This window comes from Suillus subalutaceus (genome assembly GCF_016647625.1).
Source record: "Suillus subalutaceus strain FC151 chromosome Unknown DFJ58scaffold_1, whole genome shotgun sequence".
Taxonomy (NCBI): domain Eukaryota; kingdom Fungi; phylum Basidiomycota; class Agaricomycetes; order Boletales; family Suillaceae; genus Suillus; species Suillus subalutaceus.
The window spans coordinates 1004557-1031759 of record NW_024540250.1 but is presented as its reverse complement, the minus strand read 5'-3'; the positions used below and the strand labels follow the sequence as shown (position 1 = coordinate 1031759).

At 48.5% G+C, this 27203-nt stretch overlaps 13 protein-coding genes and 1 non-coding gene across 14 annotated transcripts; 5 read left to right on the top strand and 9 right to left on the bottom strand.

Annotated features, from left to right (window-relative positions):
- Nucleotides 1-164: 164 nt before the first annotated feature.
- Nucleotides 165-3989, bottom strand: DFJ58DRAFT_648204 (uncharacterized protein; the record flags this gene model as incomplete). The annotated part of the gene is made up of 7 exons (XM_041381461.1): nt 165-891; nt 944-1116; nt 1168-1524; nt 1682-1818; nt 1872-2580; nt 2857-3220; nt 3280-3989. 7 exons carry the CDS (start codon nt 3987-3989, stop codon nt 165-167), a joined length of 3177 nt encoding a protein of 1058 aa, XP_041251453.1.
- Nucleotides 3990-4722: 733 nt separating this feature from the next.
- Nucleotides 4723-5963, bottom strand: DFJ58DRAFT_648707 (uncharacterized protein; the record flags this gene model as incomplete). The annotated part of the gene is made up of 7 exons (XM_041381489.1): nt 4723-4777; nt 4829-5040; nt 5097-5228; nt 5290-5369; nt 5418-5703; nt 5757-5873; nt 5925-5963. 7 exons carry the CDS (start codon nt 5961-5963, stop codon nt 4723-4725), a joined length of 921 nt encoding a protein of 306 aa, XP_041251452.1.
- Nucleotides 5964-6256: 293 nt separating this feature from the next.
- On the bottom strand, nt 6257-8363 carry DFJ58DRAFT_13255 (DnaJ domain-containing protein). The gene is made up of 7 exons (XM_041378798.1): nt 8216-8363; nt 8125-8163; nt 7831-8069; nt 7729-7778; nt 7509-7673; nt 7127-7459; nt 6257-7073 (listed from the first exon to the last, which is right to left on the bottom strand). Exons 1-7 carry the CDS (start codon nt 8267-8269, stop codon nt 6415-6417), a joined length of 1539 nt encoding a protein of 512 aa, XP_041251451.1. The 5' UTR covers nt 8270-8363; the 3' UTR covers nt 6257-6414.
- Nucleotides 8364-8515: 152 nt separating this feature from the next.
- On the top strand, nt 8516-10155 carry DFJ58DRAFT_712614 (BCS1 N terminal-domain-containing protein; the record flags this gene model as incomplete). Its single annotated transcript, XM_041383873.1, has 6 exons — nt 8516-8646; nt 8708-8738; nt 8792-9106; nt 9161-9624; nt 9648-9710; nt 9765-10155. The coding sequence occupies 6 exons, from the start codon at nt 8516-8518 to the stop codon at nt 10153-10155; spliced, it is 1395 nt and encodes a 464-aa protein (XP_041251450.1).
- DFJ58DRAFT_13251 (S-adenosyl-L-methionine-dependent methyltransferase) lies at nt 10013-11413 on the bottom strand. The gene is made up of 6 exons (XM_041378797.1): nt 11302-11413; nt 11205-11242; nt 10976-11154; nt 10824-10920; nt 10355-10775; nt 10013-10304 (listed from the first exon to the last, which is right to left on the bottom strand). The coding sequence occupies exons 1-6, from the start codon at nt 11335-11337 to the stop codon at nt 10227-10229; spliced, it is 849 nt and encodes a 282-aa protein (XP_041251449.1). The 5' UTR covers nt 11338-11413; the 3' UTR covers nt 10013-10226.
- Nucleotides 11414-11454: 41 nt separating this feature from the next.
- Nucleotides 11455-12500, top strand: DFJ58DRAFT_851659 (BET3 family protein; the record flags this gene model as incomplete). The annotated part of the gene is made up of 4 exons (XM_041393821.1): nt 11455-11523; nt 11586-11783; nt 11842-12078; nt 12134-12500. The coding sequence occupies 4 exons, from the start codon at nt 11455-11457 to the stop codon at nt 12251-12253; spliced, it is 624 nt and encodes a 207-aa protein (XP_041251448.1). The 3' UTR covers nt 12254-12500.
- On the bottom strand, nt 12089-12984 carry DFJ58DRAFT_13270 (mitochondrial 30S ribosomal protein S13). Its single transcript, XM_041378800.1, has 2 exons — nt 12869-12984; nt 12089-12819 (listed from the first exon to the last, which is right to left on the bottom strand). The coding sequence occupies exons 1-2, from the start codon at nt 12914-12916 to the stop codon at nt 12367-12369; spliced, it is 501 nt and encodes a 166-aa protein (XP_041251447.1). The 5' UTR covers nt 12917-12984; the 3' UTR covers nt 12089-12366.
- A 20-nt stretch (nt 12985-13004) lies between these two features.
- On the top strand, nt 13005-14318 carry DFJ58DRAFT_753492 (XAP5, circadian clock regulator-domain-containing protein). The gene is made up of 5 exons (XM_041387923.1): nt 13005-13319; nt 13411-13741; nt 13795-13914; nt 13970-14164; nt 14214-14318. The coding sequence occupies exons 1-5, from the start codon at nt 13045-13047 to the stop codon at nt 14256-14258; spliced, it is 966 nt and encodes a 321-aa protein (XP_041251446.1). The 5' UTR covers nt 13005-13044; the 3' UTR covers nt 14259-14318.
- Nucleotides 14319-14330: 12 nt separating this feature from the next.
- On the bottom strand, nt 14331-14421 carry DFJ58DRAFT_t7. Its single transcript has one exon. It is a non-coding gene; the product is annotated as a tRNA-Phe (tRNA).
- A 295-nt stretch (nt 14422-14716) lies between these two features.
- Nucleotides 14717-19655, bottom strand: DFJ58DRAFT_712609 (uncharacterized protein; the record flags this gene model as incomplete). The annotated part of the gene is made up of 22 exons (XM_041383872.1): nt 14717-14868; nt 14917-14998; nt 15052-15245; nt 15295-15436; nt 15492-15508; nt 15559-15705; nt 15760-15901; nt 15955-16016; nt 16067-16119; nt 16174-16264; nt 16519-16611; nt 16669-16702; nt 16745-16903; nt 16950-17493; nt 17549-17672; nt 17721-18119; nt 18173-18350; nt 18439-18565; nt 18615-18975; nt 19031-19235; nt 19292-19398; nt 19454-19655. The coding sequence occupies 22 exons, from the start codon at nt 19653-19655 to the stop codon at nt 14717-14719; spliced, it is 3615 nt and encodes a 1204-aa protein (XP_041251445.1).
- A 109-nt stretch (nt 19656-19764) lies between these two features.
- DFJ58DRAFT_753481 (translation protein) lies at nt 19765-21003 on the top strand. Its single transcript, XM_041387922.1, has 5 exons — nt 19765-20028; nt 20077-20278; nt 20333-20393; nt 20440-20551; nt 20601-21003. Exons 1-5 carry the CDS (start codon nt 19801-19803, stop codon nt 20946-20948), a joined length of 951 nt encoding a protein of 316 aa, XP_041251444.1. The 5' UTR covers nt 19765-19800; the 3' UTR covers nt 20949-21003.
- Nucleotides 21004-21283: 280 nt separating this feature from the next.
- DFJ58DRAFT_753479 (uncharacterized protein) lies at nt 21284-22216 on the bottom strand. The gene is made up of 4 exons (XM_041387921.1): nt 22106-22216; nt 21879-22053; nt 21663-21826; nt 21284-21599 (listed from the first exon to the last, which is right to left on the bottom strand). Exons 1-4 carry the CDS (start codon nt 22109-22111, stop codon nt 21516-21518), a joined length of 429 nt encoding a protein of 142 aa, XP_041251443.1. The 5' UTR covers nt 22112-22216; the 3' UTR covers nt 21284-21515.
- DFJ58DRAFT_13125 (MFS general substrate transporter) lies at nt 22215-24920 on the top strand. Its single transcript, XM_041378790.1, has 10 exons — nt 22215-22621; nt 22672-23030; nt 23084-23139; nt 23193-23352; nt 23404-23467; nt 23519-23927; nt 23986-24045; nt 24092-24155; nt 24211-24571; nt 24621-24920. Exons 1-10 carry the CDS (start codon nt 22362-22364, stop codon nt 24880-24882), a joined length of 2055 nt encoding a protein of 684 aa, XP_041251442.1. The 5' UTR covers nt 22215-22361; the 3' UTR covers nt 24883-24920.
- Nucleotides 24921-24957: 37 nt separating this feature from the next.
- DFJ58DRAFT_649145 (inositol polyphosphate phosphatase) lies at nt 24958-26453 on the bottom strand (the record flags this gene model as incomplete). The annotated part of the gene is made up of 5 exons (XM_041381511.1): nt 24958-25254; nt 25300-25432; nt 25482-25874; nt 25924-26206; nt 26258-26453. 5 exons carry the CDS (start codon nt 26451-26453, stop codon nt 24958-24960), a joined length of 1302 nt encoding a protein of 433 aa, XP_041251441.1.
- Nucleotides 26454-27203: the final 750 nt, after the last annotated feature.

Below are 27203 nucleotides of genomic sequence, written 5' to 3'. Positions count from 1 at the left end.
TAATGCTTATTCGACCCTCTTTTACACTCTCGAGTCACGATAATGATTGAATGCCGTGCCGGATTTCTATAGGAGATGATGAAGCAAGTGAGATAAGCAGATAACCCAACGACACATAATGAGTCCCAAAACCCTAAATGAGATATGCTAAGAATCGCGGAGCATCATGATAGTTGACCAAAGTCTGACAAGCTACCAGAAGACATAGCGGATGGATAATGAACGACACCAACACTGGATTGAGCAGTCATGGTTGCTGGATATGATGGGGCTAGAGGTAGTGTTCCGGCAGAGTGGGAATGCGAAGAGTTCATGGGCATTGATCGTTGAGCGGAATCGAACATCGCTGAAAATGGACTTACTGGAGCTCTAATCTGTTGTTGCAACAAGGAACTTGCCGTCATCAGGACGTCAACCTCGTTGGATAACGGTCCAGTGATTTCGACAGCCTGTGCAACGGCTGATTGCGTGGCAACTGACACTTCATTAACAGTCACCTGTGTAGCAGCATCAGGTGGGGGAGTGAAACCCGCGGAGATCTGACTCGCAACAGCGGCAGAGCGATCCGCAACTACTTGGCGTGCGGCCTGGAATACGACCTGTTGTGCCGCTGCTGCTAACACAGTAGTTGCCTGTGGGCCAATCTCCGACCGTTGTTGACCAGTCACTTCTTGGTCGAACGCTTGTGCGGTAATTGTTAACACATGCTGTTGCTTCGCGAGGGCCTGCAGCTCAGGGCCGGGCTCGCCTGGTGTCGCGGAAGAGATTATTTGAGACTGAGCTTCTTGAGCGACACGCTGAGCAGCTGACGTCAGCACTTGAATCACTTGCGCATCACGCGTGGCAACTGGTGACACCAGACCACCAGACGATGGTTGGGACCTTAACGGCCTGGAATGGAACACGTGAGAGTGGACGTCCTTAAATACGGACTGACACTGACCTGGGAGATGCCTGAGGAACTGTGGAATCAGTTGCCACACGACGTGGCTTGTGCATCTCCCCATTCATAGAACCGCGACGCGAGGCAGAGAACGAGGTGTCAAGGTTCGAGACAGGCACAATATTAAGATGGAAGGTCTGCGACAGCAGCTCTTCTTGCCCATCTTGAACATACTACGCCGCTGGCGTTAGATAATAATGGACGTCCACACAGATGAAACGTACACGGGCCACAACCGTGATGTCACAGCTCTCTGCATCCGGGGGAGGTGTTCCTGACAGCACATCGTCTTCCCAAAATAGCCATGATGGGAGGGACGGCGATGCATACGTAACTATCAAGTTCGATCGCGACGCCTGTGGATCCCATATACGAGGTGCCCAAGACCACCGAAGGCCAACGTAAGCAACACCAGGCGGCGAGCCAGCTACTTTCCGATGGAAAGGGCGAAAAGTCCAAGTGCCATCATGAGGGCTCTTCTTTGCATCTATGTTCCAAATATGATTACCCTTAGACTTGGTCTTTTTACCATCCTCGTTGAAGCGCGAGATATACGGTTGGTTCCACAGGTAGTTGCGGATCTGCACGAAATCAAAGTTCAGTCAGGTTATCATCAGATGATCGATCTCATGGGCTAGCCTTCTTCATAGGAATTTTCTCTTCTGGGTAACCTTGTTTGGCCAGCTGCATGAGCGTCAATATCTCATCGATCGCCTCGTGTTTCCAAAGATTACGCACCTCTTCCAAAAATGCATTTGTGAAAGCCTGTATCCGGAATTTAAATGGTCGAAAATCAGGTGACTCATCTAGACGTTGCATTTTCTTTGCCATTAATGTTTGATGTATCGGCTCCCCTTTCGCATCGGTGGCATCCACTACAGGAAAAGAAGTTATATTAATGATAGAAATGATTCGGAGGAAGACTCACAATTTGAACAGATACTGTTCAAGAACTCGAAGAAGATACGGTCAACTTCCGCGCGATACTCTTGCGGAACTTCATTGCTGTGCCCTTGCGTTGATGTCGGAGACAAATTCTCTGTAGATTGTCGTGTAACGAGAGAACGGACGTCATGCCCCGCGACAGTGCGAGATGAACTTGAATGGTGAGAAGTCATCCTCAATCCCGAGGACTCAGGCGGGCTGTGAGAGACATCGGACTCGTCATGTTCTCCTTCAAGAGATGAAGTTGGACTATGCGACCCAAGCGATTGTGCAGTAGGTGCTGAATTCAAAAAATCAAGGGCATTGGAGGGAGTTACCTCGGATATTCCGAACGCCAATGGATTTACATTGCTAGTCGTGAAAGAACTAGATCTAGAAACTCTGCCAATCGGCGGGGTAATGCCCGAGCCGGTATTCGTGAGAGAACGTGGCTGTGAAGATGATGAAGGGAATGTTCCGGTTGTTGAAAATGGGAGTGGTCCAAGAGACGAGCCATTGCTGGGTATCGAATGAAAATTGATGCCGGCGTTGAGAGAACTACCCGAAAGTGAATGCTGATGGCTGCGATGAGGTAATGTGGCAGCACTGTCCGACCACGAGGTCCGGACGGTGGGGGGAGGGGGGAAATGAGCAGAATGTGGCATGGTTGTCGATAGCGGTGACGTTGAAATGAATTCCGTAGATGAGGGAGGCTGTGCTGAAGATATGGGTATCGAAAAGCCCATGGATGCGGCGGGCGGTTGATGTGAAATTAATCCGTACCCTGCTATGGGAGGTTGACCTGCGGAGCTTGTTGGTCGGGAAGCTGAATCCGCAGACGCATTTGTAGGAACATATGAAGCCGCGGATCGTATATCAGTCATGGGGGCCGCAGCAGCAGAAGAGAAGGGCTGTTGGCTGGACACTGGCGGAGGGATGATATGAAGTGGCGTGTCCTCTTGCGGCTCACGCTTTGGCGCCTTGATAACACGGTCACCAGCCATTGATGAAGCACATCGTTTCCGAGACATGTCCGCAAGATCACCATTACTTTGACCATCCATAGTACCTAAGTCTGCTGCAGAGGAAAAGTGCATGCCCGACGCCAATTGCTCTTGCGTTAAAGGAACTGCGCCATGTGTGGACGGGGAAACGTTGGAATTTGCGCCCAACAAAGAAAAGCGTCGAGGCGAAGGATTACGTGATATGGCTGGAGTATCCGCAATTTTTGTGGCAGCAATAAGCTCAGAGACCAATGTAATAGTCTTCTTGAGCTCATCAATTCTGACGTTGGCCTCAAGACCCTGACCACGAGAACATGCTGTACTTGCTGATTGCGCGGTGTGCGCAATACTGCGTATTTACCCAACATAATTATTCTTAGTCTTGAAGCAGAAGATACGAGAACTTACGTTTTGAGTATGTCTCCGACGACCAGTAAGTGTGAGTCGCCGGGTGTCTCTGGCGAGCTGTCGCGCCCAGTGAACGAATCAGGTATGTCTGGGGGGGGAAAGATAAAACCTGGGTCTTGTGTGGGCTTTGATGAGCTATTGCTTAAAGGGGGAAACGCCAGCTCAGAAACTGAACTACCCAAAGCCCCCGGAGACCCAGAAGAATCCAGCGCTCCGGTATGCACAGATTGAATCATAGACTGTCCGTTGACCATGATGGACGATGTATTCATGGCATATGCAGATGACACGCCATGGACGGCAGATGAAGGACCGCTGGAGCCCGAGGTCGCGCTTTGCGGGGAGTGAAGGGCAAGATGACTATCCATTCGCGACATTGAGCCGTATGAGATATTTCGACAAGGAAAATCAGAAATAAAGCCAGGTGCTGGTGCACGCGATGAGGTGTTTGTATCAAGTACATCCATTGAATGCATTCCAGTGGAAGGAGAGGTATCTGCAAGAGAGAGGTGGAGAGCGTTAGGGTCCGCCGGTCGTTGGAAGATGGAAATAGCTTCACGCGGAGTATGAGACATGGTATTTTGTATGAGAGGATCCTCAGGGCGTTGAGGAACGAGAGGTGGGTAACCTAGAGAAAGGGTATTCGATGGCGATTGGAGGGAGCTAGTGTCCATCTGAACATTTGAGTCCCGCGTATCATGAAGGGACATCATTGATCAAGGAAATGTGCTTCGGAACCTGTGGGCAGCCGCTGACAGCCAAGTTCCTGGGAGATCCGTTATGGAAGACTATGGCAAAAGATATAGAGAGCAAAAGATCAAGGCGTGATTTTCTATAGACAGAAATGGTACGGCGACAAGAGCGTCCAGAGGTTGAAAGCAACGGAAAACCTTTGAAGAGAAAGATTGCGATTGTTGTTCCGAAATGCTTATAGACTGCCCGAATTTTAAGCTACTGACTGTCAGTGAGATTCACGACGGAATAAGATGAATGCAAGAAGCGTTTTATGAGGATGAAAAGACACAAAATAAAGCGCGGCTTTATCCAATAGTAGTAGCAAGACACAAGAAAGTGAAGAACATGCAGATTGCATGCACTTGTCTAATGTCACGATTAAATTGTCACAGGCACAAGCATCATAATTATACCAAAATAATGTAATGGGTATCTCTACTTTAGGTTAGTACAAAATCAAGAAAAAGATTACGGAACTAACTATCAAGCCAATTTAACGGGTCTTCCGACTCTTGCCGTCTCGGTCAGCATGTTTGTAGCATTCAACTCTAGCCTCTCTCGAACCTTCGACGTATATGTACATACATACTACAATCGTCTCAAAGTTCGGCGCCTCACTGGATCCACGATGCAACCCACGATGGTTCGTATCCCCGGTTACAAACAACCCTTTCCAAGAGTAATACATTATCAAAACACCTTGCTACATCAATATCGTCTGCGGCCGGGAGATCGAGAGCGATCACGATCTCTCCGACGATCACTGGAAGAACCATCAGTTAAACGTTATCATTGAGGCCGCCAACAAACTTACTCATATCTCGATGCATGTCTATCATACCCTCGTTCACGTTCACGATCATCACGTGACGGCCGATGATCGCTACCTCGCTCACCGCCGGGTTTGCTTGCACCCCCGGCTGCGCCGGAGGGAGGTGCAGAAGACGGAGGTGGCATTTTACGCTTTTCGCGCTCTTCCCGAAACTTGCCTAGCATGTTTCGCAACTCGTGATAACCCAAGTGCATCTACCGAAACGTGAGAATCTATTTTTTCAGGCGAATTGATATGAAAAACAACATACCTTGCCTCCAAAGTGGTCCGCAAGGCGCCGGTCGGAATCAAGCACAGAAAGATATGCACCGCAAACGTCACACACTCGGAGTTTCTGATGGCCGGAGGCCCCGGACGTGTCTGTGAGTTGCTGAAGCTCGCGCTAGATCCAACAAAATGAGATCCTGTTCCCATGGTAGAAATAAATCGAGGGCGCAACATACCTCCTTTTCTGATTTCTCGCTCTTCAAAGCTTCAATGGCGGCCATCTCCCTCATTGACTCATCAACCTTTCCTTGTTCACCTAGGGAATGTAAGAAAGCAGGCAAATTCCCAAAGGGAAAGTACATACCAAGGGTCTCGATCTTCTCAGTCCCACCCTGAATAGCCAACTCGATCTCAGCAATTTCTCGCATCAAATTGGTTGTCTTCGCGTTCTCCTCTGGAGTCTTCTCCAACCTTCGGTGCGCAGCCCGAATCCTTCTGTCGCACTCGTCCACAAAGGCAAATATGTTCGACTCATACTCCATTTGGAAACGAGAAAATATAGGGTCACTCGGGTTTGCCTCTCTAGCTGCCAGAAACTCTGTCTTCAATCGCTCCGTGTGTGACTTTGGGCATGCTCCAAGATCCATTTTCTAAGTTGAGAAGTTCTATTTAAGTACTCAAAAAAAGTAGCGAATCAACGTACAGTGTTTGTGAAAAGTGCATGCGGGCATGTCCCGCACAGAAAGTTCCGGCAAACTTTATCGTCAGACCAGACGAGGTTGGCATTGGCAACTCCCATTGCCTCAGGGCCCATCATTTGCTGGACACGTAAATTAACGACAATGCTTCGGCAGCCAGATGAATGACATACCTCGAGGAGCTTCCTCTGCATCTCCGCTAGTCGACCCATGATGTCAGTGGTTTGGTGTATAGATTGACAGCTGGGTGTAATGAAAGGACCAATGTGGTCAAGGTTGAAGCACCAGGGAGCATGTTTGGCCATCTTTGTCAACAGCTTTGAAATCAAACAAGAGCAAATATTCATTAATGATAATACTTGCTCAGCCGAGGCAATCAAAGAATGCTACAAACGATTTAATTTACATACGAGTGGTGTATGCGCATAGAGTAAATATTACACAAATTTGCGATATAAACATTAGCTAGCGATCATGATGTCAGCTCTAGCAAGACTATGGGATGACGCAATTGATACTTATGCATGCATGGTGCGTCAAGAAGAGGCTTGATGTGAAGGAGAGGTATGTGCCAAGTGATGAAAGAATGAAATGAAAGAATCATGAGATATGCTGATGCCGAGGAGTACACGGAACAGAGGTATGGGATCACTGAATAACAATCTAGGTTCCACGTCCGCGACCACGACCCCGTCCACGACCCCGTCCGCGACCCTGCCCACGTCCGCCACCGGGACCCCGCGCAGGGATTTTGCTGGGTTCTGAGGGGGGAGGGGGGGCGCTGTTGTGGGGTAATTTGGCAGGTTGGGCGTTGGGACGAACTTGATTGACGCTTGGTTTTTTAGGACGAGCCTGCTGACGACTCTTGGCAGAGCCGTCCGGCGCAAACGGCGAAAGGGGAGAAGGTGAATTATGTCTCGTATCCTTTGAGATCGAGACCTTTGGTGTGGGTGGCGGTGTGAACCCTCCAAACGTCATCAGAAGGTTCTGGATCTCTGAAAACTTGACACTATCTCGGGGAAGTTTCTTGAACAGGGGCTGATTGGTCTGTCCAGACGTAACCTGCGTCCACGCATTTCCGATATCTTGGGTGGAAGCCAGACCCTTTTCGAGGATCAACCACACAACCTCGGGCTGGCCAGATTCCAAAGCTAGAGAAAGAAGCGACATTGGTGGTGAGAGGCTATAAATTGCACTATGGTCGTCGTCTTGCTTCGGATCATATGACTGGAAGAAATGGTTTATGATTGGGATGCAACCATGCCGAAGAGCCAAGTGGAAGGCCGACAGCCCTGCAGAGTTGCGCTCTTCCGGATCTGCACCTAGAACGGGTTAATTAACTCGTGACAGCGGTAATTAAAGCAACGTGACTGACTGTGGGCGTCTAGCCACACCACGAGGTCGACATCACTTCGCTGTGTAGCAATATGTAACAGTGTTTCCTTCGGATCTTCAGGTGGCCTCTTGACGTGGGTTTCGCAACCAGGTTTGATTTCGCCTCCAGCAGCATCGACATTTTCTTCCCAAACCGCCTTCCTGACTTTGATGGCGTCTCCCTTACGTGCAGCCGAAAAAGCTTCTGATCTTATGGTCTGGGCACGCCGTTGCTGAGCCTCAGCAGTCTCAGCCGCTCTTTTACGAGCGGCTACAGATTCTGCCTTTTTGGACGCTAATTTAGCTTGTTGCCTCTCAGCTGCCTCTTTACGTTCTAGAAAGGGGTAATTTATAATTGTAACGACTGAAGACGAGTTACATACCCTTCTCGCGTTGCCGTGCTTCAAAAGCTTTGCGTTCAGCTGCCTCTTCAGCGCGCCGTTTTTCGGCCTCGATTTGCTCTGCGCGAGTCCGTTCGATTCGAGCCCTATATTGTTCGGGGGTTTCAGGGGAGAGAGATCGACGACGATAATTACGGTGAGGGTCGGCTACACCAGGCGTTCTATTTCCATCGAATTGCAACTAGGGAAATAAATCACTTACATCGCTTAAACCGCATATGTACCCCATTCACAAACTGGGAGAAAACGTATCTGTGAAGAATGAGTCAGGAGTTTACGTCTGTAGGCGACTGTAATAACGTACTTGAAAAATGCAGTGCGGGCTGCTTCGTCCTCAGAGTCATAGAGATCGTCCTCGTAGTCCCCGTAGTCCTCGTAGTCGTCATATTCGTCGTCGTCCATGCCATGAGAATGCATCCGTCTGGGGCCCGTAGGTGGATCCAGGTGCCTTTGGAGGACAGTGTATGCATCACCGACTGCCTGAAACTGTGCAGTAGCATCGGCATTGTTGGGATTTTTGTCTGGATGAGTGCGCAGCGCATGCTGAACATTATATTATTGGAATAGCCGCCGATGTATTTTTGCCTGGACAACTCACCTGCCTATAAGCAGACTTGACCTCCTCAAGAGTGGCACCCTAAACATGATGTTTGATTATACTCACTTCTACAAAAACAATAATCTTATACCTCTTGAAGACCGAGAATGGAGTATGCCTCGGCAATGGACGAGTGCTTGACCATGGCACCGCGATGGAAGAGGATAACGAGAAAAACAGGCAGTCGCGCTAACAAACGCGCTCCAAATTAGGAATCGGTCCGATTTTTTTTGCTCTACTACTAGTACTACTACTATAGCTAGTAGTACCTCGTACTAGCCTAGGCTCGTCCATAACAAAGAAGCATCTTCTATCTTTAGGGAGACCAGCTTGGGCCAGTTGCCTATCAAGCTTTCTCTGGTTTCGAGTCTTCGACTGATACTGGCCCGTCATGGCTATCCACGGTGCTTCTCTGGAAGGCCAGGTTGCCAATGCACCAGGCTTGTCGAGTACTGGTCTTGCAATACCCCAAGATGCAGGGGCAGCCTCATCCTCCATCATTAGCAGCCTTATAGGTGATAAGTACGTTCTCCGTAATATCTATGGCGACCTGCGAGTTACTGAGAGGTATTCGAAAGTATAGCCCCTACTTCCAGGCTGGTTTCGGTCTCATGGTCCGTACTACATATCTAAAATTTCTTTGTTCACAATTTGACACATCAACCAGGGCGTCGGCGTTGGTCTAACTGTACTTCGCCAAGGTCTGGTCTTTGGTACTACCACACTTCGCCGGCGTCTCCTTGTATCATTAGAAGTGAACAACAAAGATCGCGCATACGAGTGGTTTCTCGCATGGCTTGCACATAATGCACAATCAGCTGCTCCAACTTCTTCTCGAAGAACCGAGTCTTGGTTGCGCAGTCATCAACTAAGTGTCGAAACTGCGGTCGAGCAACGCAGCAATGGGAGTTCTTCTGTTCTATTCAGGCTAGTCGCGGGTCCAGGAACGCATTGGTTCAAGTACGGCGGAGCTTGGATGCAGGTCAGTCGCATTATGTGTCACACCGGAACATATTTCCATAACATTACGATCAAGATGAAAAGAGAACGTGAGACCCGCTCGATGCAACTCATGTCGGGCACGCCATGGGAAACTGTGACAGTAACAACACTGTCCAGAGATCGCCATCTTTTCTCGAAGCTCCTCGCAGAAGCACGTGACCTTGCTCTCCGCGGTCAAGAAGGAAAACTCGTGATCAGAACCGCATGGGGGATCGAATGGAAGCCATTTGGTCAACCTCGGCGAAAGCGTCCACTACACAGTGTCGTGCTGGATACGGGTGTAAGTGAAAAGGTAGAACAGGATGTCAAGGCGTTCTTGCAACGGCGTCAATGGTATGCGGACCGGGGCATCCCTTATCGAAGAGGATATCTCCTGCATGGCCCTCCTGGTTCAGGGAAGACTTCCTATATTCAAGCTTTGGCAGGATCGTTATCGTATGACATATGTCTACTCAATTTGTCAGAACGAGGACTCGGCGATGATAAACTCAATCACCTGTTATCAAATGCCCAGAGCGTAGCTTTATACTCATCGAAGACGTGGATGCCGCATTTAACAAACGCATGCAAACAAGTGAGGATGGGTGAGCCAATGAGTCCGATACTTCGGAACGCGTGGCTAACAGCATATACTATAGGTATCAGTCCTCTGTCACATTCTCTGGCTTTTTGAACGCTTTGGATGGTGTTGCCTCGGGAGAAGAGCGGATTATCTTCATGACGACAAATCACTTCGGAAATTTGGATCCTGCACTCATCAGACCGGGGCGTGTTGATCTAAGCGTGCTTGTTGATAATGCGTCACCCACACAGGCACGCACGCTCTTTACACGTTTCTATGGCGATAGTGAGTCTGTCCAACCGGAGCTTGTAGAACGCATGGGGCAGCAGGTAGAGGAATTAACTGTCAAAGAGATGTCTAATGGGAGGGAAATTAGCATGGCTGCCCTCCAAGGCTTGTTCATCAGGAACAATGCTCAGGATGCGGTCAAGACCCTCCCCGAGCTATTTGTGGATAGACGGACATGAGTAGACGTAGGTACTTGTATGGTATCCTTTCACGAAGATCCGGCGTTCGTGAAATACTGCGATAAATTCCACTAGAAGACTGGCTTGCGCTTGCGGCCAGTGAATTTTGAATCTCTTGGTACCCCTTCTTTTCCTCGTTGGCGATACAACTAGTAATATCAGTGAGTAAATAGGCATGGTCAGTTTCCACCTGACTTGCCTCTTTTTTCTTCAGGATCCAATCCCTGTCTTTCATGTTCTTTCTCTTCCCACTTACATCCCTCTTCCTTTCCTTCTCCCTTCTTCTCTCGAATCTTACTTGCTCGTCGTCTTCACCCTCTACGCCCTTAGGTATTTGCTGCTGCGTGCCTCCTCCGCCAACAAACAAGCATAGGAACACCTTCCTTGCTTTCTTGGAATTTGGGTAATCTACGACGACACCTCCTCCAAAGCCGGCCTTCTGCGCTATCGAGGTAATCAGCTGTATCTGGTCGTCGGAAGTCGGGTAAAATTGAAAGACTGCTCGGGATGGATTTCGAAGAGCAGAGTGTAGAGTCGTGAAGAAACGAGTGAGGCGGTGTGGTGGAGATGACGTTGGATGCGATGTTTCAGCATTTAGAAGCCATTGCAAGACAGATATACTAGTAGACTGTGAGATAAAATCACGAAAAGGAAGTCCAATCACGGACCTTATTGCTCCATCGAAGCTTCCTGGTCGGAAACCAAATCCCTGACCGATGTCTTGCAAGAAAAGGTCGCCGTCAATATCCCTCTCCAGTGCGACCTCTGGTTATGATCAGCCCACGTCAAGTGCTTACTATGCTAAAACCTTGGTACTCACCGAGCATACTTGGCGCGATATCTACACCTGCCCAGATGTGTCCTTCCTCCTCCAAAATCTCACTTGAAAGCCCCGATCCACATCCTATATCTAACAGAAAAGCAGGTTCATCCGGAGGAATATTGAGCAACTCAAGAGCACGGTATGTCATATCCGCCTGGATCTGTTGATTACGGGTGCTTGTATGACACTGAGAACGGCAAGGGGATGCATATATGAACAAGCATACTTTTGAGTATATTTTTTGGCTTCAGCGTCGCCATAATACTATAGATGTCCAAAAGTCAGTCTCACATAGCCCGTAAATCAGCGAAAATAAGATATACAATCTCTGGTGGGGCCTGGTACTCTGGACGTGACATATTTTTCGAGCAGCTCTGATGATAATAGTAGGTTTGCTAGAGTTGACAGGCACGTGGATTCATTCTTTCGATTCAGCCCAATTTGGCAACTAGTCATTCATCTCACTTTCGTCGACGATGGCGACGACGAGCAAACAGTACAAAGCCATCGGAGAGGACCTTTGGAAAAGTCGCACAGATAAAATCGTGAGGTTTAGACTTTGCGTCGCGTCTTTGGGTCAATGAGACCCCGACTGACCGCACAACAGAATTCAGAGCTATTTGCTCTTACATATGGCGCCCTTGTCGTCCAGTTGATCCAGGACTATGAAGATTATGCTGAAGTGAACAAGCAACTCGAGAAAATGGGATATAACATTGGAACGCGGTTGATCGAGGACTTCCTTGCAAGGAGCTCTTTAGGTCGCTGCTCTGACTTCCGAGAAGTAGGCGAGGTGGTGGCGAAGGTGTGCGTTTACTACTACACCCCCTGAGCTAACGTTCTTAGAGGCATCTCATTTGAAGGTCGGGTTTAAATCCTTTCTAAATATCACACCAACAGTCACGCACTCTGGTGCTCCACCTCCTTCTTCCCGCTCCACTAGTGCAGCTCAACAGTCAGGAGTTCCTGGCTCGTCGTTCATTCTGACCCTGGATGAGAATCCCTTGGCTGAATTTGTCGAACTCCCTGACGAAGCTTTGGAAGGAGGGCTATGGTTTAGTAACGTGCTGTGCGGTGTTCTTAGAGGAGCACTTGAGATGGTAAGTCCACAAACTAAAATAATCGGCGCAACTATGCATCACACCCATTTCAAAGGTCCAGATGCAGGTGCAGGTGGAATTTTTGTCTGATGTACTTCGCGGTGACGAGAGCACGGAGATTCGGGTGACATTGCTGAAGTACCTGGAAGAAGAAGTGCCGGTCGGAGACGACTAGAGAAGCCACCTCGGATGTACTTAGAAATAGTGTATTATCTAGAAGACGAATACGGGACAAGTACGGGGTCCGGTAAACTTCCGAGGATATAGGAACATACATAATGAACACCCTCAGCCACGACGATCGACCCTGTTGAGTTTCTTCGCGGTCCGCGCATTGTTTTGGGTATTCTGGCCGCGGACGGGAAGACCCATGGCATGCCTCTTGCCAACGTAACTGCCTATCATGCGTTGATGCGCGATATTATCCTTGACCACTCTCCTTGCTTCGCTCTCAATCTTGATGTTTCGCAATGGATCTGCCCATGCCCTTTGTGAGAGCTTCTTCGTCTCCTCCTTCAGGATCGCGAGTGGAGTGGAGGCCGAGGGAGGTTTATAGGACGGCGTAGCTAGTGGAAAGCGAGGAATAGGTGTTGAAGTAGAAGGAGAGGAAAGGAACGCGGCAAGTTCTGTGATTTGATGGGGTGATAGACTCCGAACTTTGCACTTGTCGTGAATTTGAAGACGTGCACAAAGTCGATGTGCAGTTTTATGGCCAATGCCATAGAATGCAGTCAAGGCGAACTAACTCAACAGTGAGCAAAGCCTTTAGAAACAACTCGTTATAGCGCACCCTTGCATACTGGTAGTCTGGGAGCTGCACCCCCAAGACGTGGACCATGGCTCACTCGGACAAACAATATTTAGAAGGGAGCAGCGAACTTCAACGCTTGAAGCTTGAAAAGTAATTTCATACTCCGCGACTCAACTTCGCGCTTCACACCACACCTTCACGCAACCAAAACCTTCATGGCTGCTAACAACGCCGAAGGACGTCGCGAGGATGCTTTCATCAAACAGCGCGCTCAGAATCGTGAAGAGTATGAACGCCAAAAACAGACTCTCATCAACGAAACGGAAAAATCCCGTCCCTCAGCCAACAAATTTGTCGGGCAAAATGACTCCATGGAGGAGACTCTCAAGAACCAGACTATCGGTCTAGTGAGGCTGGAGGACTTTCAGCAGAGAAGGAAAGAGCTAGAAGAGGCAAAGGCACGCGAGGCTGCTCGCACCAACGAACTCAAGTATGTCATTTTCAGTATCCATTGCCATTCTCTCTTGTGCCGTGACGACTGTGTGGAAAGATGGCTTATATTCCGTGGAGGATTTGTTTAGGGACGAAACAAAGAGGGTAAAGAAACGCAAGAAGGCAAAGGCTACCTTATCATTTGCCATGGATGACGAAGGCGACGTCGAAGGAGACACCTCGTCACGTCAAACTCCTGAGGTCGAGAACGGTGAACAAGCGTCCAAGCGCGCCAAGTTCCGTAAGAATCCTAATGTTGATACATCATTCCTCCCGGACCGCGAACGAGAGGAAGCGGAGAGGAAAGAGCGTGAAAGGTTGCGCCAAGAATGGATTCGCAGACAAGAGGAACTTAAACAGGAAGAAATCGAGATCACCTATTCTTATTGGGATGGGAGTGGTCACAGGAAGTCGGTTGTGGTATGTTATCGTATTGATCTGGCGCTCAATTTCTCATTCGCGGGATGCTTTAGTGTAAGAAAGGTGATACCATTAGCGCCTTCTTGGAGAAGTGCCGGCAGCAGTTCCCGGAATTGCGAGGCGTTAGCGTTGACAACTTGATGTACATCAAGGAGGACCTCATAATACCTCACGTAAGTTTGAGTTTGGGTTTCCCTGTTGATCATTCATTTCAATGTATTTCGACAGCATCATACGTTCTATGACTTCATCATCAACAAAGCTCGTGGAAAGAGCGGCCCATTGTTTAATTTTGACGTTCATGATGATATTCGCTTGCTTGCTGATGCGACCAAGGAGAAAGATGAGTCACACGCTGGTAAAGTAGTGGAGAGGAGCTGGTACCAACGGTTTAAGCACATCTTTCCGGCCTCTCGATGGGAGGTAAGCAGAGCATTCCTCCTGTATCAATATCCTGTTAATCAAGACATAGATATATGACCCAGAGAAAGACTATGGAAAGTACACCATCGCTTGATATCGTTACGTTCATACTGTGTACACATCGCGTTTTGAAGACATAAATCTTATAACCTTGAGTAAAAAGAAATGCCAGGACCGTGGATTGAACACGGGACCTCCAGAAGACATCGCCTTTTCATTACTTCAGTCTGTTGCTCTCCCAGCTGAGCTACCCCGGCGACTCACTTGTGAGGAGATTATCTGTTCTGGTACATTCTCCATTTCCAGGACAGGGAGTGAGTGTGGTGACAAAAGTTATCTGACAAGTATAACCTTGAAGCTTGAGCTTTATATCGCAGAGTCTGCCACGTAACTTTAGGTAACATATATTGACTGTTATTGACTGCTAAAGTATTTCGGATGATATGGATTATAGTGAATAGACGAGGCAATCCTAAACCGGATGCTATAGTACATGCCTGGTCTCTAAGTGAGAAGCGACTAGGTGGGATCCCAATAATAACGCTTTGAAAGTCAGTGTAGATGATCGATATAATGCGACGTGATATCGAATAACGTCCAGAGAAGCCCGTGCGTCGTGATGCTCCGCACTGCACTGACGCCGAGACCGCGATATATGCGTGCTATGCCAGCAAGGACTGGCTTTGGATCCTTAGGATCCGGACCTAATGAATTTTGAGCCATAGTAACATGACTGTATTGGTCTGCCGTACCGCGCACGAGGCGACGGAGGGTTTCCCATACTCCTTTCGGAGGAGTGCCAGCTAAAGCACGTTGCTGGACTTGGTCTTTACTCTGATAAAAGGTGGGAAGAAAATGAGTTTTGGGGCAAGGGGAAAGATGTGGACTAACACATCAAGCGGATATATCAATGCCCATGAAGACACGCCGGCCAGCGAACCACAGACGAAGGGAATCAAGGATGTGGGTATCGGCAGCCATGCTGGTGTTGGTCCCTGCTCTCCCGAGCGCTGGCGGCCCAATAGATGTCGCATAGCATCATATTCAAAAAAGTACAAAGCAGTGCCAGCCGTATCTCGCACTATAGAGCAGGTCAATCAGAGTAACAAAAAGCGAAGTACATCACTTGCCAAAGTGGAGACGGAACCCTATCCAGAGCCCGGACAGCCCGTGAGTTCGAAAAATTTCTCGGACAGCATCGATAGTATTTGGGGGTTTAACCATTTGTACGCCTTTAGTTGCGGCTATGCTATATTCCAGTTGCCTTCGAACCTGTCAACAGACTTGGAAGATTACCTTCCCAGACAAATTGGCCAAATAAAAATACCTTGACAAGTTCGAAGGCTAGTTTCACATGTCAGATGTTTGAAATACACAGTTAAAAGAGCACGCACGTGCACTGGTAAATGAAATCAATGATCCAGACAAGGCGCCACTGAGACCGCCCGCGAGAGCAGCATCAGAAGCTCTATCACCTGTAAAATAGTTGTTTTTACGACAGTATTCTTTTGTACTACTGTATATTGTGAATGAAGCAGCACCTGGACTGTCGTTAGGCTTATCAAGAGCAGACAAGACAACATGTGATAACTCACGGACAAACGAAATCGTGACAAGCGGTATCCAGAGACCTCTATAGAAGCCGGTTACTCCTTCTTCCCGATAGACGATACCAGCAAGCTTGAGTACTGGCATCCTTGTCTTGGTGGTCTGTAGTCTCGACTTCAAAGAATCCAACTAGAAGACAGCTAGATTCGCAAGTTGTTTCATTGTAGAAAGGGCAAACGTACTGGATATCCAACAAAGGTTGAAATGTAGCTAGCTGAGAGAGCGCAGACCACTGGCTTATTTCCTAGCAGAGGAGTTATTGCAAAATTAACGTGTGATTTTCATCATACATACGCTTCAGAACGTCGTTGAAACCATCCCTGTTGAACCAGGGGTTTATTGGTGGGCTGGAGACTTTTCAAGAACTACGACCTTGGGAGAAGTCCAGATTACGGGCGTACCTTGTTCCATCCATAACTCTTCTTGCTGGACCAGACGAAAAGTCCAGTTTCGTGCCTCTGCCAGTCCGTGTCGAGAAAGGCCGGGCGTGATCTCAGTTGGAGCCAGAAAGAAGAGTTGGAGAGGAGATAGGGATCTTCAAAGGCAATTCGATATATATGCCTGAAGAGTGTCGGAGGTGTCACGCGTCATGAAAATTACCCATATTTGGCTGACGGGCTTATGTGCCTATATTTAAATTTCGTATTCCCGACGCGTCTATAAATGACACCATGGTCCGGGAAATGCTACCAATTGCGTATTACACCAACCTCGAGGGCATATACTAAGTACTGATCAGAATCCACCCAGCCTCTTCTTCACAAGCTTCTTATTCGGAGCATTTCGACCACCATACGGTCCAGGTAACACTTGGGTACTCGTCATCAATTCTTGGGAGGCTTGAGAAGGTTCAGGATAATTCTCATATCGAATATCTGTGGTTGGTAAAGTGAAACCTTGAGGCTGGGTGCCGGACCTTCCCCAGTGATTCTGGGCAATATGTATGGGAGGTGGACGGGGCTCGAAACCTACAACAATCAGCGGAGGGCGTTGTGATGTTGTAGTCGTCGTTTGCGTAGCAACCGGTGCGGTGGGGAGTGCCCGTTCTCGGGAAGGAGCAATAGAATCGTCGCCTTCTGTGTTGTATGGATCATGATATGTATAGGACTCGACGTCCGTTCCAACCTCCCACTCCCTCAACAACAATCGTACACCCAGCGGACTGGAAAAAATCTACATCCTGCGCAGGTTCTGCGACAGCGTCCTTGTCCCTGGAAGCATCAGGGTAATGGTCGATACAAAGCTTGGGATATGGACGCAGGTAGCCAAACTGAATTTCGGGAAGTTCGTCGTCAAGTATTAGAGATTTTGCGGCAAGAGACATAATCTCCACATCGTCAACTTGGATCGGAGCAGCGGGCATGGAAACAGGTTGAGCTGAAAATACCATGCTAGAAAGGGCCAAATCGAGGATGAGCTGTTCTCGTGACTCTTCCTCTTGTTGCACGAATGTCCCAGGGGCATCGTTCGAGTATGACAAACTGAAGGCTTCCAGAGCACTATGCATCTCCTGCCAGTGGTCCACGCGACCAAGCCCCATACGGCAGAGAAACGGCTTGAAATCGCAAGACCATGCTGCACCACTCGTAATTTCCTGAACCGGTAGCTCGTTGCGTACAAGCGTTTTGTACCCATGATTCGAGTTGATGATCCCGCCAGCAAAAAAGTTCGCTCGTGAAGCTTCGTCTGGCTCTTCGTCAGCGCTAAGGCAGACATCATACCTGATAATATAACGGATCAGTGTCTAAGGACGACAAATGTTTGAACACGCCTCACAAGGTCAACATTGCCTTGTCAGAATTATTTGTCCTTTCCCAAAACTGAGATAGCTTCTCTGTTATCACGGCAAGTTCGCCCTCGGAGGCAGCTTGTTCTTTAACACCCCCCGTAACGAAAATTTCTGCAACCAAAATCAGCATCAGGACCAAACTAAATCACCAATGCTCACTCTGATACGCAGTCCGTAGGTTTAACTCTGAGAAATGCCTTGCGCTCAGTGGCCCGTACTGAGGTTGAAGCTCCTTTGCTCTTTGAGCTAGTTTCTGCACATCGGCGGACCATTCGTGGCTAGTGCCACTAGTCTGTCTTGGAAGTACGTCCATGCCATTGCGATATACAGCAAAGTCTTGGCAGTGGAGACTGCCTTGTCCGGAGAGCCGCAAGAGGGAAAAGGTGGACCTATCGGGCTGGACAAAAAATGTACTTTCCGCCTCAGACGCACCCATATCTCCGTCGTGAGGTAAAGATGTTGGAACGGAATGACAGTGGATCAGATTGTCATTTCCTCGAGACACGTCATAAATAGTGATGAGTCCGCTTTTAAGCGAACTTAAGAAAGTCAGAGGGCCTATAATGGAAAATAAGTGAATAAAGAGGAACAATATTTCGCTGGTTCCGTACCGCTGTCTAACTGTACAGCTCTGACATTGAGCGATCTATCACGCGCTCGGTTGTGCTTGAAGCTCAGAAGCATTTTCTTCGGGTACCGATTGTCCAACCATAGGAGCTCCGATGTCGTCGAAATGGTGAGGAGATGTTCTCGCTCTAACCAGTCAAAAGATGTCACAACAGAGCCCAACTGATCAGTGGAAAATAGGTCAACAGTAGGCTGGCTCGACTATCTCTGAGTTAGCCGAGAAATCATTATGTTCTACTGGAAGTCGTACCCTGAAATCGAGATGTTGAATGCAGCTACTTGACGCTAGGAAGTAGCCTTGGTCAGACGGACGAAGCCTCCAAAATTGGTCTCCGTTTGTGTTCTCAAAACGAACTTGGTTAACCCCTATGCGCCGCCTGATGAAGGCATGAGACCAGTGAAATTGAACAAAAAAAAGTTACAAACACAGCTTTCGCTCCTTGATATATACTGCAGTTGTAAAGTGCTCCAGAGGTGTTCACAGCAATGATATCCGAGTCATGGGGTGAAAATGCAGCATCTACTACGCTTTTGCCTCCTGTGTCATCAGATAATATGTCCACCTCCCTTGTGGCCTTGAAGTCGGTGCCTTCATCCGCCGATTCAATGCTCAACAGAGATGTTGCGGAGAGTGTTCTGACTAAAACAGGATTGGTGCCGTGCTTCAGAGGTGAATTCGATGCATTTGGAGTTGAGATCTGGAGAATAGGTGTCTCGAACTTGGACGCAGCGTGCCCAGGCGCGTGAAAAGTAGAGTCGGAATTAGTAGCGGATATAAATGAAATATCTGGTATTCAAGCTGAGATTAACAAATAAGGGCGAGATTGGGCACGACGACCTACTCAATTCATTGCTGGTTTCTCCCACCGGAAAGAGAATTAGTGATGTTTGAGGGGTGCTAGAAGATGGTACAATGCTAATGAGATTGCCTCTCAAAGGATCGTAGACTTTTAACTCTCGGTTTTGTCGTTCGTCGGACTGGAATTCCGCCTTGATGAGCTCCGCAGGGAAATCGGCGTCCGGGAAACATGTTCTAACGAAGTTGAGCTATTATGGGATGCACAACGTCAAGATAACGCTAAGAACATGGATGAAACTCATACTCCTTCTTCGATTCGCCTCCACTGCGCAAGACGACTTGGCGTCGGATTCACAGGTCGAGTGGCTGGAAAAATACAACGCCCCGCTTCAACTGGTGTCACTCTTCGAGCTGAATGAATTGCCAACTAAGATCATGCTAACTCATGCACAAAGTTCAAACTCACCATTTGATGTATCAACAACAGTTGTCCAAGCTAGCCGTCCGTCAGATGACACGAGGGTCGCACTACCAAAGGTTCCATAATCGAGGGAAGGACGATTCCAATACTGAGTGTCGTGAACTTGGAGCCTTTTGTTTCCCCTTCCCCGGGCCTGTTTCTTTACAGGCAATGTTTTGTGTCGTTCATCCGCAGGCCAATGTTCCATTCCATCTGCGCAAACACCAGACAAGGTTCAAAGAATGCAGCAAGTTATCTTAATGCGTGGCTTAATTATGAGCATGGGAATAAAGCTCCGACCTCCGACAACATTTTCTTTCAGTAAAGCCGCAGAGTTAAGGTTGTTTTCGACCATGCTTAAACATTGGGCACTCGCGCCGAGGCCATGGCAACTCATTTCACAACGTCGACAATTTAGTTCGACCCGCATTGCATGGGCACGAACCGTAAACCCCAGTTCTTCTGTGACGTCTGCCAAATGGACACCGAATTCGATACGCACTGGTCTCATTGCGCGTAAACGTGGAATGACCGCTATATGGGATGACCACGGCGCGCGCGTTCCAGTCACGGTGCTGCAGGTGGGCGGGTTTGCATGTGCTTTTCTCTTGTTCTCATATATGTCGTAGCTGGAGAACTGTCAAGTGACCAAGAATATTGTACATGTGCGTCCAGACCGCACCGAGTATCATGCAGTCCAACTTGGTGCGTCCGACCGTCCAAAGAGGACAACAACGCATCAGATGAGGGGTCATTTCCGGACGGCTCATGTTAAGCCGAAGTATATCGTGAAGGAGTTCCCTATCACCCCCGATGCACACGTCCCTGTTGGTGAGTTCCTCGAGAACACGTTTTCCAATCTTCCATGACAGGAAAGTTACTCAGGAACGACACTTTCCGCCATTCACTTTGTACCTGGGCAATTTGTGGACGTGATTGCCAATTCGTGAGTTCTCCGTATCATCTTTGCATGTTTGACTCAGGCAATCCAGTATCGGGAAGGGATTTCAAGGCACTATGAAGCGGTGGAATTTCAAGGGTTTACGTGCAAGCCATGGTGTTTCTGTATCACATCGTTCAGCCGGTGCGACTGGACAGCACCAAGTTCGTGTCTATTAATTTGAGCAACATCCCTACTGAGTCTGATTTATAGGACCCGGGTAGAGTCTGGCCCGGTAAGAAGATGGCAGGCCGACTGGGAGGCGAACGAACCACTGTCCAGAATCTTCCCGTGGTCCGTGTTGACACGACCCTCGACCTGATTTTTGTCAAGGGCGCAGTGCCAGGAGTTGACGATGCACACGTCCTTGTTCGCGATGCAAAGAAGAAAATGCTTTGTCTCGCAAATGCAAACCAAGCTAAAGGCCTTTACGAGAGCGTCCTTCCCAAGGGTGTGGATGATCTACCTTTCCCTGCTGGTACCAAAGAGATGGTTCAATCGCTTCCTCCCGTTATCGAAGCTCCCTCAAAACGGAGTAGCCCATTCATTCCTAGGGAATAGACCATGTATAGTCCACCCGCATTATCAAGCACTCCCTATTCTAATTTTTGCAGCATTGCCGGCGTGAGTATATTGGTCTATTTTTCTATGGTGGAGGTATGTGTATGAGTCAGATGGTCCAAAGCAAGAGTGATAATGATTCAGTGTGATCGCAAACCTGCTCGACATTTCCTCCTCGCTGACCCAGGTCTGGATTTCATGTTGGTCGGAACACCGATCTTTGACTTGAGAAGTAACTGATCTGCACTCATTGTAAGTTGAGTGGGGAAGGAGATCCAAGCAGGATGAACAAAGCACCAACTTCTCAGACTCCAAAGGGCTATTTTCAAGGCTTCCGGCAATGTCTACGCGAGGACAAATATAAGCTAGCTCACTCATCCATCCAGTAGGATTCGTATCAGCAAGAGCTCATGATTGTTAAATTGAGAGCGGGGTTCTACTGTCGAGCCAACAAGATCAAGTCGATGAACGTTCCGAAACTACTGTAGACATTATGATATGTAAAAGCGTGGCGTCCACGGTATGTCCGACCTGTTGTATTGCGGGCGCGGATATAAATCTAACAGGTTAAGATAGAAGTTTATCGTCCACGATTTCCTTAGTGAGTCCTTCTTCCACATCTCGAACTTCGATAGTCTTGTTTGCTTCTGCCTGGAGCATTGTAAGCGTCATTGAGTGAAGTCTTGATAGAATAGGCTTTGGCACAGTACTCACGACTCTTTGAAAATCAAGGAGGGCGCTAGCATGCAAGGTCATCATGGTTGTCTCGGATGATGATGGAGCCCAGTTGATAAGCACGAGTGGGAATGATGTCCTGCCATCGCGGTGTTTGAGTTCATATGACAACACGACATATCTGGGAGAATTTCGAGGCAGCTCTGGAGTGTGCAAACAGTGAAGAGATGAAAGATAGTTCCAGGATGATCGTACCCTCTACAAGGTCTGCGATTGAAATATCATCATACTCCTCGTCTACGACCATTTTGAGAGCAGCCTTGTTGATCTTGATAACGATTGCTGCGTGTCCCTGGCTCCTACGCTGAAACCGAAATTTTCTAAGAGCCTTTGAGACATCCTCGTTGATATCCACTGTCCTTGCTGTCGACTAGAAACGAAGTTATAGCAAGAAGAGGCAGATGCGTGTACTACGGGCTTACCGACATATATGACGATGAGTCAAGCAAGATAAGATAAGGTTAGTGCAAGGTTAGTGACATTAATCCAAAATCCGACTTATCGGTAAATGACAGTTGATATTGAATATTTGAATGATCGGCTAGTACAAACATGTGCTAGTGCTACATGCATGTGAGTTGCAGTAACCAACGTGACTCCGGGCAGAGCACCTCGCGGTACGTATTAAAATAAATTATCACACCCTTCAGCCCTCAACGTTCAACGCCAACGGCCACCATGTCTCGAAGATCATCCAGAAACACATCTGTGGCTTCCTCGAGGGGTGGATATATTCCCCAGCCTGAAGGGTTGATCTTGCCTGGCGTTCCAGTCGATGAACACACCCTGCACGACCTAGTGCACCCGCAGCAACAGTCAGAACGCATGCTCGTGGACCAGGACGGGTCGGTCCAGCTTGACCGAGAAGACGAAGAACATGACGAAGAAGTTACAGCATGGAAGGTACTGCCGTGGTGGAAACGACCGTCCCCCTACTGGTCAGCGAGTGAGCCTGTTGTGTCGGAGATAATATTGACCATTCAAGCAGGTTGATATTTGCTACGCCTCTAGCATCGATAGGCTTCTCTGCAGTCATTGGTCCTCGGGTGGAGATGTACACTGTTCTCGCATGTCGTGTTCATGCGCCCGGGAATGAGTTACAGTATGAACCGAACGGCGCGCTACATCTAGCTCAGCCACATTCAATGTTATCCATGGGCGCGGCTAGCACTCTACACGACGGATTGGCTCTAGATGATCCCAGTGCCCCGATTGTGTCTACTCAACATGTGTCTCTATACGTTCCCGCAGATACAAGCTACCAACAGTCACACGTTCAAGTTCCCGACCGCGACCAATGCGCGTCCGACCCAGTCGTGCAAGCTGCCGTCGCGCAGTTGTCTGCAGGTTGGTTTTATTGTCTTTCTTTATACAACAGAGAGGCACTTATACTGAGGTAGTTCTGAGCACTACTATGGGTATTTTGAGCTGCCTTACAACCGCTTGGTGGGGTTCGGTAAGTCACTCCATTCATGTTTTTTGATGTTCCCGTGACCTCCCGCTCTCCAGCTCTCAGACCGTTTTGGCCGAACATCAGTCATGGGCATCTCGATGCTCGGTTTGCTTGCTAATGATTTAATCTTCATCGTCACTGCATTCTTTGTGGAACGGCTCCCAGGCGGATACTGGTTCTTGATACTCGGTTTTGCATTAGACGGTATGGTTGGTGGTAAGTCAGAGCATGTCATTCGAGATAGGTCAGTGTTTAACGTATTTTAAGGGATGACAACCGGGATTGCGGCTTCACATGCCTATCTCGCCGACAGTACCCATCGTTCTGAGCGGTAGGGTTGCAAATTCACCTATTTTCTACTCAAATAAATAATCATTGATAGATCTGGTATGTTTTCTCTGGCATTGGGCACCATGTTTGTTGGTGTAGCCCTCGGTCCTGTCATTGGAGGCATCTTGATTCGGGCGACGGGCTCGACACTTTCCACGTTTTATTTAGCTGCAACTGTCCATGCGCTGCACGCTGCTTCCATGTTTTTGATCATCCCCGAATCCCAAACAAAAGCGAGAGCATTTGGCGCCCAGAAAAGACGACAGGCATCACTTGAAAGGCGGAATGATGGCACTCTGAGGGTTGCATCCGTCTTAAAGGGTGCCATGATGTTCTTCAGCCCTCTAGCAGTTCTTCTGCCCGAGCCTATTAGTGTTGGCGGAAACCCACTCAAACGCTCCAAGAGAGACTGGAGTTTATGCTTAATCGCTGCTAGCTATGGGTTCACGATGTCTCTGATGGTGTGGCGCCATTATATCTTCGTGGTATCTCCAATACTTACACTTAATTTTCCCACAGGGTCTGGTGACATGCATGTTACAGTATGTCGCAGCAAATTTCAAGTGGTCATCGGAAACGGTAAGAAAACGCAAGGATGTCGTCACTAGATCTGACAACCTTTTAGATTAGCTACTACGTGGCCTTCACTGGAGCTGTCCGTGCGCTGTTCTTGGCTGTCATCTTGCCTGGTTTGTACCAATAACTCGTACCCACCTTTGTTCAATACGAATTCAATCCCCCTAGTTATCATCAAGCTTCTGAAGCCGGCGCCCGTGCAGCTCCCCACTGCCCCGGACGAGCCACTTCAGAACTTGTCATCACAGACCCATCCAAGTAGGCAAAACAACGCTAGACCACCCTCTCATTCTTCGAAATTTGATCTCAATCTCGCTCGAATCTCTGTCGTTCTTGACATTCTTGCGTTCGTGGTAATGATATTTGCTTCCAATGGTCTCGTCTTCGCCTCCGGAGCCATCTTGCAATCACTGGGCGCCGGGTACTCGCCTGCTATCCAAGCATTCGCGCTCGATGTTTACAACAAAAGAGGAGGAAAGGGTGAAGCTGGAAGGCTTTTTGGCGCCATTAGTGTTGTACAAGCTCTCGGGTAGGAAAGTCAATTTTGGCCAACTCGAGCTCTAACGCATTCGATATAGTTCTCAGATCTTGGGTCCTGCATTGTTTGGCTTTGTGTATTTTAAGACCGTCGCGACCTTCCCTGGTGCAATCTTTGTTTTGACCGTGGTGCTGATGATAATCTCTCTCATCTTGCTAGCACTAGTGCACCCACCTACGAACGAGGATGATGTTGAAGGTACAGTTCCAGTGATCCATGTTACGATAACTAGGGAGGATACTCTTGTTCACATTGATGAGGACGAAGAGTCGGGAGGATGTGACACTCAAAAGCCAACATAGATAATTATACAGTATAGGTGGCTGTGATCCATAATGTCAACACTTCGAATATTCATAATTTATATCAACGTTGGCTCAAGTATCAGCATCGGCAATAGATACAGCTGGTGCTTTCCACCATCTCCATGCGGCGAGCCCCAGAAAGAAGTTAAAAATCCCAACAATGGCTGAGCCGGCTCCAACCACTGTGAGAAGCCACCATATGGACCCAATGATACGATCAAGCGTACGGCCAGTGTACCGTTTCAGCGTAGCACGCGGATCAGGCGTGGGCGTGTACGATAAGGGCAACCGGAGCATGGGAGGTGCACATGTTTCGGGGGACGATGTAGCGGTGGGTGATGGAAGGAGTAGTAGGCAGACGACAGGTTTCTGCTCACCTATTAGATGCGAAGTAAAATGGTGATGAGAACTTACATGATCTGACGTAATGTATGACGGTATTGATGTGTACAAAATGTTGGTGATGTTAGATTTCTCAGGTGTGTCAGGGGAATCAGTATGAGTCGCATACATTATCCTATCGGTCCAAGATGGGGTCCGTTTAGTGCTGTCAAGGTTGAGTAAGCAGGAGAAAATCATGATAAAAAATGACACACCTGTACCGGTCGACCTCTCCAAGCTTGTATTTATATGTGCATTTGAATGTCCAGAATGGACCCTCGCGCAGACCGATGAAAGCCGTCCCTTTCCTCCGCTGGTTCAGAAGTTGGTCAAATTCCTTCAACTGTTCACGAGATACGTCATCCTTCAACATTGCAAGAACATTATAGGGTTGGGAAGTTTGCACATGTGGACGTGACGGCGGTATTGTTATACGGAAGTTGAGGTCGCCGAGGAAGAATAGGTGTGACGTCGAATACATGGTAGTCGGGGAAGAGGAAGGAGATGACGGTAGTGGAGGGAAGAGAAGAGTGCTAACAATGTGATGGTAATCTGCGACCCGTCGAGCGAGCTTTGGCTCGTGTGCGGTGAGGTGAGCACACACAAACCTGGAAAGCGTTTGTTCGGGACACAAGCCATTATGAACATGAAACATACGTGAAAACTTCTCCAGCTTTGCTCCCTCTGTCTGATATGCGGAAACGTATGCCAACAGCACCTTTGTTACCCATGTAAGCTGGGCCTGTCCCGGTCCATTGGGTTTGCACATCACAAACTCGGCGCGCGACACCACTATCTCGTGCATACACGAGAAGCGCGACACCAACGTTCACAGCCTTCGCAACGAGCGTGTAAGACTCTTTGCCGGGAGTATGCTTCTCAATCTGACTACGAATATGCGCGTCCCTATCGTCGATCACAGCCTTGGACAATCCAGCCACTTGGTGGATGTGTCACGTCAGAATGATGGTGTACGAACATGACGACATACGTCCAAGGTGAAGGGGCAGAAGTTCCTGGAAGCCGATCGCAAAAATATCTGGTGCGCGAGGCTCCTTGGAGAGGAAAGAGGCTACTTGGAGTGTTGGAACGAGCCAATCGACAAGATCCTGAGGCACGCCAGCTCCGCCTTGTAGGTTTGTATTATATGAACCGACCTGAACAAACAAATTTCCGTCACTGGACATCGTAAAAAGTAGGTCTTTGATGGACTTTGGAGTAGCTGAAGCGACGGGCGGACGAAAGGTTAGCACATGAGGTTGTTGACCTGCTTTTGGTGAACGTTACGTGTTTGTATTAGTCAGCCAATCAACCTCTTTCATCGACTCGGACAAGCTCGAAATTCCGAATTCATGATCTTGAGCGCAGTAAGGCTCTAGTCCAATCAATGGATCCAAAGAGGTGGCGGGTTAATTATGGAATGTTACGTGTTGACGTCTGGATTTCATGGTGCAACGAGGTAGCCCTAATCATGCAGCTCTACAGCTTGAGCAAGCTTGCAGGATGGTGGCACTTCATCAGCTCTTCTCTGTCATGCTCCGCCGCGCTACTTACCGCCGAATTTATGCAGTGGACCAACTTGAAAGTGGATCCTCTATGCTTGTAGCTCTACAGGTAAATGCATCACACTCGATGGTGGGATAGGGAGGACTCAGAGGAGATCTTGGTCGAATTATGTAGTAAGTACTGGCGTGTTAGTTTACGCGGCTTCATGGGTGGACAGGACCTTCTGGTACCCTCAATTCCATATTGAAGTGGCAAACCCAGAACTTCTATTCAGGTACGCGCGGCTTCAAGCCGAGACTCTGGTTGCCAGGTTTCAATGTAAATGGCAACGCGAATGTGTCCGGTGACTCGGACGGCGAAAAAGAGAAGTCTTTCGTTCAGGAGATCGCCGAATCTCAAGTACTCCGAGCTCAACTCCGCTGAGTAACTTG